The sequence below is a fragment of the Talpa europaea genome (genome assembly GCF_964194135.1).
Source record: "Talpa europaea genome assembly, chromosome: 16".
NCBI classification, from domain to species: domain Eukaryota; kingdom Metazoa; phylum Chordata; class Mammalia; order Eulipotyphla; family Talpidae; genus Talpa; species Talpa europaea.
This window is the reverse complement of record NC_140084.1, coordinates 39,421,671-39,431,418: the sequence shown is the minus strand read 5'-3', so window position 1 is coordinate 39,431,418 and position 9,748 is coordinate 39,421,671. Positions and strand designations below refer to the sequence as shown.

The 9,748-nt window shown below is 57.1% G+C and overlaps 2 protein-coding genes across 6 annotated transcripts in view; both read right to left on the bottom strand.

The window, feature by feature from the left end:
• Positions 1-271: 271 nt before the first annotated feature.
• On the bottom strand, positions 272-1,487 carry HAMP (hepcidin antimicrobial peptide; the record flags this gene model as incomplete). The annotated part of the gene is made up of 3 exons (XM_084256880.1): positions 272-382; positions 463-522; positions 1,401-1,487. 3 exons carry the CDS (start codon positions 1,485-1,487, stop codon positions 272-274), a joined length of 258 nt encoding a protein of 85 aa, XP_084113006.1.
• Positions 1,488-4,717: 3,230 nt separating this feature from the next.
• Positions 4,718-9,748, bottom strand: part of USF2 (upstream transcription factor 2, c-fos interacting) — a gene marked incomplete at both ends in the record, with an annotated part of 14,677 nt that continues 9,646 nt past the window's right edge. For all 5 annotated transcript variants that reach the window (XM_084256734.1, XM_084256735.1, XM_084256736.1 and 2 more), the window contains 3 exons: positions 4,718-4,807; positions 4,894-5,022; positions 5,158-5,252. In XM_084256734.1, the coding sequence (XP_084112860.1) occupies positions 4,718-4,807; positions 4,894-5,022; positions 5,158-5,252 (314 nt within the window). The remainder of the gene's footprint in view (positions 4,808-4,893; positions 5,023-5,157; positions 5,253-9,748) is intronic.

The following is a 9,748-nucleotide window of genomic DNA, read 5'->3' as shown; positions in this document are numbered from 1 at the left end:
AAAAAAAAAAAAAACCCAGAAAACAGAAACCGGACCCCCTAGCACCCTCAGCGCACGCCAACCCTCACACCCCACCCAATTTGGGGGCCCGAACAAGCCCCTGTCATAGGCCTTTGGCAGGAGAAGGGAGACCAGATACTCGCATATGGAAAATACAAGATGGAAAATAAAATAAAAGATGGCCATTTTATTCCAAGACCACTGGCTGAGTATTGAGGGTGTGAGGAATAAATAAGGAAGGGAGAGGCGGGCGGGAGCTGGCAGGGAGGCGCTACGTCTTGCAGCAGAACCCACACGTCCTCGTCATGCTGGGACAGCAGTTACAGCAGAACATGCAGATGGGGAAGTGCGTGTCTCGCCTCCACAGTCTCCGGGGCCCGGGCTGTGGGAAGGAAGGAGGGTGAGTGGCCAGGCGCAGGGACAGGCGGGGGTGCAGCCGGGAGGGAGCCCCGGGGCGCTTACCGTCCAGTCAGCCTCGGCGCCCGCTCTGTCTTGGGTCTGGGGGTGTGCAGGCTGTCTTGTCTGTGAAAGCAGAGGGCGATTGAGAATGGCGGGGCCCAGGGAGTCTCAGACATGCCCCCACCCACCCGCTCCTCAGATTGGCCTTGCCCTCCGGCCCCTGCTCACCCCCCTTCCTCAGACCCTGAGGCCTGCCCCCTCCTCTCCCCACAGCTGCGACTCTTCTTCAGGCCTCCGCCCTCCCGGGCCCTGATGCCCGTCTGGCCCTCGTGTCCTGCATCTGCCCCCTCACAATCTGTCTCTCCCTTGTTCTCGGCGGGCTATGGCTTTCCCTATTTTAAAAGCTTCGGGCTTCCTCTGCACTCGGGGAAAAGCAGGTTTGCACAGCTGCCCACAGACGTGGCAGGACCACCTGGATGTCACCGCCGGGCACTCTCACTCATACTCACTGGCTGCGGGGCCCTCATATGCCAAGTTCGCCCCCCACCCCATCGTCTTTGCTCCCCCTTCAACTTCTCTTACCCTCCCGAGTCCAAGATCAAGGAACATTTTCCCACAGAACCAGGAGGCCGGCACCTCCTAACCACCAATGTTTGTGTTATTCGTGAATAGCATTTGCTAAACAGTTATTTATTTAGGTTTGAATTGTTCATTGACTCAAGCCCTGGCCAGAATGTAAGCTCCAGGGAGCAAATCTCTCATCTGTCTCGTTCACGGCCAGATCCCCGGCATCCAGAAGAGGACTGAAAGTGTGCAATCGGGTTAGGGCTCCCAGACCCTGCCACTCTGCACCCCATTTCTGTCCTTCAGGCAGCTGCCTATCCTCACTTGCCCCGCCCTGTGGAAGGGTCTCCAGTTGCCTCAGAAGTCCCCCCACCCCCAACTCCAAGGACTGACTCTCCAGTCCCGCTGCACCCCAGGCCCCAGGACTGTGGCCTCACCTGGCGCTGAAGAACCGAGCCGCTGACCAGGCTGGCCAGGAGGAGCAGCAGGAGGCAGGCAGCCTGGGTCCGTACGTTCTGGGCCATTGTGCGTTCTGTCCTGTCAGGGGTAGTAGGTAGGACTGTCCCTGGCATCTGAGGCTGTTACCACTGCTTTTATGGGGCCTGTGGGGGCGGAGGGGATGCTGAGCCCCCTCCCCTTTGCAGTAACTCATTTCCAAGAAGGTAGTGGCGCCGAAAAGGCGGGAAGAGATAAGCGGGAACAGAGTGACAGGGAACAGGGTTGAGTCACCCTCGGCCAGCAGAGGTGTGTCGGGGGGTGGGGCAGATGAGGCCACAGACAGAAGCCTTTAGCCAACCACCTGAGAAACACTTTCCCCGATACATCACCCTGTTGACCTCAGAAAATAGAGCCCCCCCACCCCGTGCCCCAGAAACGGAACAGGTCGATGAGCCGTCCCCATGCCAGCTCTTCCCTGAGTGACTGTCACCAGGCCCTCAGGGGTGCCTGACAGAACCACCACAGCCTGGTGCTCCTCAGGGGGCTCTGGGGCTGCCAGAGGCCGTCATGGTGGGGGGGGGGTGGCAGCACACGTGTGGTGTTTTCCAAAGGTTCAGAACATTAAGTTGTGGCCCCCCGCTCTGGAAAACGAACGCCTGACTATAAAAAATGGCGACAGGAACTGTCAATAGCTGATGCCTGCCCCACACACAGGTGCCTCTCATTCATGTTAACTTACAGGTGCTACCTGGCCTCCAAGCAGCTCCGGCCCACCCCATCCTGGGCTCTGCTCTGTGTTAAGGGGCCCCCAGTGGTCCTGACCTGAGACCTGGCCTCCCAGCTCCTGCTCCCTTCCTAGGAGCCCACTATGCCCACCGAGACTTATTTTCTTCGTTTCAGAGACCAACTGAAGGTAGACTGGGGCTGTGCCCAAACCCACCAAGAGGCTGAAATGCCATTCCAGCCTGACTGGAGGTCTTATTTTTTTAAAGAATTAATTATTTATGCATACAAGAACCGGGGTGTAGGCCAGAGGTGCCAGGGGTGTGGGGGTGAGAGGATTCACCAGAGACAGTGGGGAGCAGAACAGGCAGACTGACTGAAATACACTGCTGAGGGGAGCAGCGGCGACACAGGAGAGGTCTACTGTGCCATGTGGGTAGCTCCCTGGCTGGCTGGGGATCAAACTCGTGCTACAGAGGCTGTGGATACCTTCACAGTACTGTGAAGTACTGTGGTACCCCTTGTACCACCAGGGATGCCTTTGAATGGAGGTCTCAACACACAGATTGTCCTGCCACCCACCAATGCAGGAGGGTACAGAGCTGTGTCTTAGGCGCTGCTCACTGGAGCTCAGTGGAGCAGGCTGCACTCAAAGCCAGCCACATGGAGGATTTACACCACAGGCAATGGCCAACACTACCAAGGGCTATTTTTTGGAGAGCTGGTTCCCCAGCTGCATGGGGAGAGGAAACAAGAATGCCTAAGGTGGGCCTCCCCGGTGGCACAGCGGTTGAGTGCTGGGTTGCGAAGCTGCCCGCGGCCTCTGCGGCGCCGGTTCGATCCCTGGCTGCTCCCCGGCCACCGGAGGAGGGTCCCACATGGCGCGCAGACCTCTCCTGCCGCCCGCTGCTCCCCTCAGCAGTGTACTTCGGTCCTTCTGCCTGCTCTGCTCCCCGCTCTGGCTCTGGTGAATTCTCTCACCCTCCCGCGCTTCTGACTGTACCCAGTGCATGTACAAACAAACAAACAAATAAATAAAAATACATGCCTCTTTTAAAAAAAAAAAAAAGAATGCCTAAGGTGACCACTCCCACTACTGCCCACTACAAGAAACACCTTAGGCCTAGTGGACCCACATACCTTGATCCAGAGATGGGGTGTCATCCCATGTCAACCCTAACTCAGGAGGCTGGCAATGTTTGACAAGGAACAAACACTTCTTCCTGCCGCAACCACTGCCAAGACCCACTCAAAACGAAAAATGTGAGGAAGGGATTGTGTGGAGCCTGGAAGTGAAGGCTATACGGCTTTTCCCCTGCATGCTGCACTCACTTCAAAGATGGCCCCAGAGGGATCTCCTCAGGAGACGGCTCTCAAAGGAAAGGAAGAGACGGGTGGGGCCACGTGGGGTGGGCACAGGGCAGAGACCTGGGCAAGGCGACTGGACTGACAGGACTACATCTGAGAGTAGATGGAGGACTCAGGACTGCAGGATGCAGTGAGGGGTTGCTTGGGCACCCATGGGGGCCACAGCATCCCCCAGCAGCGCCGGGCGGGCATCACTGCATCTCCGCTCAGCCAGGTTTCATCATCAGTCAGGGGCAGGGGTCACAGCACAGGCGCCAGAGCCACAGCGCGAGGCGACAGGCTGACGGGCCAAGCCTGGCTTCCTGGCCATCTGCCCTCCCTGGGGGTGGGGGGCTCAAGGCCAGGCCCCACCATTGGCTGGCGCCGGGGGGAGGGCTTCAGCCCACAAGGGTAGAGCCAGAAGCCAGATCTGTTTTTAAGACCTGGTGACACAGGAGACCCCAGCCTCTCCCCCAAACACACAGGACGTGGCCTTGACCCCAGCGCCTCTCTGCCCCACACCACACAGGCACGCCTCAGCCTCACGGAGGATATTCGTTCCTTATTCTTCCATCCATCCAACGGATGGCACAGGCAGGGCAAGATGGCAGGACTGGTGCACAGCCACAGACTCACAGCTCAAGGCCGGCCTCATCGAACTCAGCAGGGACTCCGAACCCCTCCCGGCACCCGAGAGGAACAGATACACGCACAGACAAGGCGGGGCCACATGGGGCCAGTTTATTGCAGTTAAATACCTCTCTCTCACTTTCTCTATTTTTTTGTCCATTTTTCCATAAAGAAAATGAAAACACACACACACACCCAAAGGGAGCAGGGATCCAGAAACAAGAGGTGGGATGGGCCATGGCCTCCCTGCACAGGTCCAGGCCCTGGGACGGCCCCCCAAAGGCTCCCCTTCTTCCGTGAGCACTCTGGCTCAGCACCTCTAGGGACCACAGAGGCAGCGGATGTGGCAGGGCCTCGGTCCTCCTCCCTCGGGAGGGATCACTAGAAGTGCGGGGGCTTCGTGGGGACCGGGGAGGGGAGACAGACAGACCGGGGAGGGAGGGTCTCGTTTCCAAGTTGAGGAGAGTGGAGGGAGCTGATCCACAGAAATGCATTATTTCTCCCCTTTTTTGTTAAAAATCTACTATAAAAAAACGCAGCTGGGGGAGGGGCGTCTGTCCCTCTCTGTGCTAAGGGCTGGGGAAGGGGCGGCGGAGGCGAGGCCCCGCGGCGGGCGTCACTGCCGGGCGCTCTCGCCCACCATCTCCAGGTTGTGCTGCTGCAGCTGGGCGCGGAGCACCGCGTTCTCGTTCTTCAGCTCCTCGATCTGCAGACACGACAGGACATGAGCCAGGGGCTGGCTCCCCGCCCCCTGGGGCTCCCGCCCCCCCCCGCCCCCGGGGCGGCACGTACCTGCTGCCTCAGGAGCTCATTGTCCATCTGCAGCCGCTCGGCCTCCTTGAAGGTCTCCTGCATGCGCTGGTTCGTCTGGCGCAGCTCCCGGATGTAGTCGCAGGCCTTGGACAGGATCCCGCCTTTGCTCTGCGGGTGGGTGAGGGCGTCAAGGGGAGCCCCGCACCTCAGCCCGGCCTGGCCGTCAGCCCGACCTTCCGGGAGGTGCTGGGGACTGGGCTCCCCGGAAGCGGGGGCCTGAGGGGGCAGGCGGGGGACACTCACCGCTCCCGTCTTGCTATTGTCTGCATTACAATCTGGAATGATTTTTGAAAGCTGGACGATCCAGTTGTTGATCTTGTCCCTCCGCCTCCGCTCCACTGCAGGAGGAACGGCAAGAACCACGCCGCGGTTAGGGGCCTGCGGTGTGCTGGGCCGGCGGCCTCCTCCGCGCCCGCCCGGGCTGCAGGCCCCTGCGGCCCCGCCCAAGCCACCCGGCCAGCGAGCGCAGGGGCCAGCCGTGTAGGCGGGCGGCGTTGTTAGCCCGATGCACCCCACTTCTCGGGAGGGGCAAAGAAAGCCTCACCGGCAGGGCCACCGGACCTTTGACGCGGAGCCAACAGCAGGGGCTCTGGGTTCATTTTGTTTGCCTGCTCTCCACATTTTTTCAAAATTTGAGTCAACACTTAAAAATTAGGAAATTTCATAATTGGCATCTTTCGTAAAACAGCCATGGCTAAGGGGGTGTGTGGAATGGGCCAGCGCACTTTCAGAGCCCCTACACAGTCCCCCCAGCCCCTGCCTGCGGTGCTCCCGAGTCCTCCAGGCTCCCCAAAGCTTTGGACACGTGATTCCGTCTTTCCTTCATCTTTGAAACCATGCTCGGCCCTGCTAAAAACCCTTCTCCTGGGCTCCACAGAAGTCCCAGCTGCACAGCAGCCCTGGGCTCTCAGGGGCTGGCCCCACAGGGCATCAGGTCACCCAGGAACACCACGAACCCTATCTGGACGGCCAAGACTGGCAAATGAGTGGAAGATTTCACTTGAGAAATCCAAATATTTGATTTCATAAATCACCACAATCGCATTCAAACTGTCAGCTGAGTCAGACAGGACATGTGCCTTCTCTGGCCTCCCAGGAGGCCACGCCATGACCTCCCAGCAGCTTCTGGGGTCTGCCTGCCACGCAGTCTAGGACGCCTGGTTCAGGGCATGATGAAGCAAAGCTGGCCCGGTCCTTCCTTCCTTCCAAGCACGGTACGAAGCTGGTGGGAGAGCTAAGTAAGCCCCAGCTCTCACCCACATACCCTCACCCCTGCAGGGACAGCTCAGGGACAAACGCAGATGGTGTGTGTGGAGGGCGGCTTGGGCCTGTAGGTGGGACCTGGGGGTAGCAAGGGGGTACTTTCTCAATGACAGGAGACCAGGGGAGGGGGCTGAGAGTGCGAAAGGAGGGGTGGGCCAGGAGCACCTCCTCTGGTCAGTACCGCCTCCTCACGCTGCTGTTCTGTCAAAGAACAGATCTGGCGACAACAGGCCAAGCGCACTATCTTCTCCTGGCACTCGGTGTCACCCACTCTTCTCAGCCAGCCTCTCTCCGCCTTCCTCCAGCAGCCCCACTTTGGCCTGGGTGTCAACACCCTCCTATGTGCTCTCTCCTCCCGGCTCCTCTTCCTCCCTTGCTTTCCTCTTTGCACCGAAACCTCCCACGTTCCATGGTAAAAATGGAGGCAGCCCTGGGGGCAGTGAGGGCTCAATACCTGGACCCCATCACAACCACAGGGAACTGCAGCTGCCCATGCAGGACAGCCATGTCTGCCCTTCCTGGGGATGCAGAGCCCAAAAGCAGCAGCAGAGCTGAGGGTCTAGCCAAGGCCTGCCAAGCCACCCACCACACTCTCGGCAGTGCAGTCCCTTCCTGAGGACTCAACTGCGGGTGTCCTCAGAGGTAGCTTCCTGGGTTCTTCCCCACCCTTGCAGAGGCCAGCGCTGGGCCCTGTGCTGTGACTGCGGACGTGAAGTCACCGGGGGCAGGGGTGTGGCACATCTCCCACTGGCATTTATGTCTTAAAAACTCACTGCCTGCCCTACTGTGTGCAGGGTCCTCTGTGAAGCCAGAGTCCATGCTGGACTCAATCATCAGGGCCTGGTCCCACAGGGCACTGGGTCACCCAGGAACAACACGAACCCCTCCTTTAAAGCCAGGGAGGGCAAGCTAAAGGAAGATTTGGCTTGGGAAATCCAGGTTTGCAGATTTCTCCCACTTTCCTCTATTAAAGCAAAGCTGTCGGGAGACAGCTGTCAACAGCCGGTGACACGGATGCCACGGGACACGTGTTGCAGCTGAAGACTGCACCAAGTGCATGGAGACACCAGGGTGGAATGGTGGCTCCTGCAGGCGAGTGGGGTGGGGTGTCTCTTTAGATTCCAAAAGGAAACACCTGGGCTAGTGTCGGCGGGGGGCAGCTTCAGCGGACAAGATCTCAGAAATGATGACATGGAATTATTTGAGGTGGGTGGTAAGAAAAGGTGGTAAAAACAGGTTGGGAAGATCTTGCATGCCCCGTTTTCCTCTAGGGCCCCTGGAGTCTGGGGCCCTTTATTAGCAGGGGACAACGTGGGCAGGCCTGTGACTCAGGCAGGCCAGACAGACCAAGGCTACTTCCATGCACAGAAGGGCTTTGATTACAGCCATACCACACTTAACACACAATTCTGAAGCAAAAGTTGCCAGGACTGAAGGGAAAAGTGGACAACATCACAAATACAGAGGCAGTAATTGATAGAGCACATAGACAAAAAAATAGGACACAAAACCTGAACGCTGTCGACCCACTTGACCTTGCTGCTACCGAGGGGGCGCTCAATTCACAGCTGGTCGTGTTCTTGCCACAAACACGCGGACTTTCACCAAACAGACCCTATCCAAGGCCATAAAATCATCCTCACTAATTCCAGAGGACCGAGTGACATACAGCATGCTTTCTTACCGCACCGAGCTAAATTCAAAATCACTAATACAAAGATACTGGGAAAACCCACAAATATTTGGAAATGAAGCAACACAGTTCTAAATAACCTATGAGTCAATGAAGAAATCACAAGGGAAATATTTTGAAATGAGTGATAGATAATGAAAACACAGCATATTCAAATGAGATATAGCTGAAGCTGTGTCAGAGTAAAATACACAACTATCAAGGTTGATAGCGTTATTTAGGACATCCTTTTCCCCCTAACAATAGTAGGAAAAAAAACCTTTAAAGGCTGGAGGGGGGACCCCAGCAACTTAAACCCAGAGCAAGCATAAGGAATGAATTAGTAACAGGTGAAATGAAGTAGAAAGAGCAATCCCCAGCCCAGCACGACGGAAGAGGCATGAGGCAGCCACGCTTCCCTGCTCCCCTGCCCAAACCCCCACAACAAGCAGGGGTGTGGCTTCCCGGGGAGAGGGGGCGCTGTTGTCGTGTGCATCAAGAAAAGGGACTCGGCAGAGAGGCAGGAAAAAACTGAAATGTCAGTGCTAAGAATGTTAGTAAGGCCGCAAGGTGAGAGGGCTGCGTAGTGACTGGGCTGGAGACGGGGTGCAGGGAGAGAGAGCACAGGGCAGGGCTCCACCTCGGAGAGCCCCAGGAGTTGGGGAGTAGAGACCCTTGATGGAACCATGGAAGAAAGCTGGGGGACGATGACGGCAAAGCAGAAGCCAGACTGCCAGAGAGCAGTCAGGCAAGCAGGGCCAGAAGAGAAACACCTCCATGCTAAATGGGGTGCTGGAGCACAGCAGGACCTGGGTGCCCGAGAGCAAAGGGACAGTGGGCTCCAGCTTGGTTCAAGCCACAGTGTGGCTGCTGTGTTATGCAAAACACCTGCCTATCCTCCAGCCTAGGGCCAAAGCTGAGATAACCACCATCTGGGCCCTGGCTGCATAAGCAGGCACCTAGGGCAAGGCTCTGTATTTGAAGGGCAAAGGCAACAGCCAAGTCTTCTCCAACTGTAACCCCGTCCTGGTACTACAACCACTGAAAGGGGGTTGACAGGTGTGGCAGTCGTAGACGGGGAAAGTGCAAACCCTGCAACACGCATGCGCCCCGTCCCACCCGTCTGTGGTCAGGCCTGGACAGCAGCCCCAGATGCCTCTGCCCCTCTCCACACCCCAGTGGGGGCCAAGGAGACTTGGTGGCAGAACCCGAGTACCAGAGTTGACTCACTGGGGAGAGGCTGATGCTAGTCTGAGGTTATTCGGGACACTGGGCCTGAGAGACTAGCCCAGGGGAGCGTGTGGCTGTAGATGCCTACCCTCCCTGGGATCCACGGCACCTCAGGAAACTTCCAGTCTTGAAACTCCCTAGTTGGGACCTCGCGGGCGCCCTGGTTGCTATGTCCTATCCCCAGCCAGCACTAGAGATCGGGTCATCCCAACAGGGCCAGAGGGGTCGGTTCATAAAGCAAGAGACACCCAAGGATCCCAGTAAACAGCCCAAAAACTTAACGTAAGCTCAACACTTAATGTCAGGTCAGACAAAAAAGCTTACCCTGAAGCTCAAGCCATAAAAATCTAAAAATGGAAAGACAGGGCTCTATCACAGAGGATGGGACCAAAAAGCCCCGAGAAAAGCCCCAGTCCAGCGTAACTACACAATTTAGCAGATGAGAAGTGGAAGGCAACAGTCCTAAGTGTATTTAGTGAAGTAAGAAATACAACTGAAAATCAAAAGGAGGAACACAAGGAGAGAGAGAAGAGGACAATGCTTCCAATGGAAATAAAGGGCTTAAAGAATTCCGCAGCTGAACTAAAAAGTACAATCCAAGTCCTGACTATCTGACAAGCACAAGTAGCTGATGGAACCGCTGAGCCTGAATGCACAACAGGGGAAAAC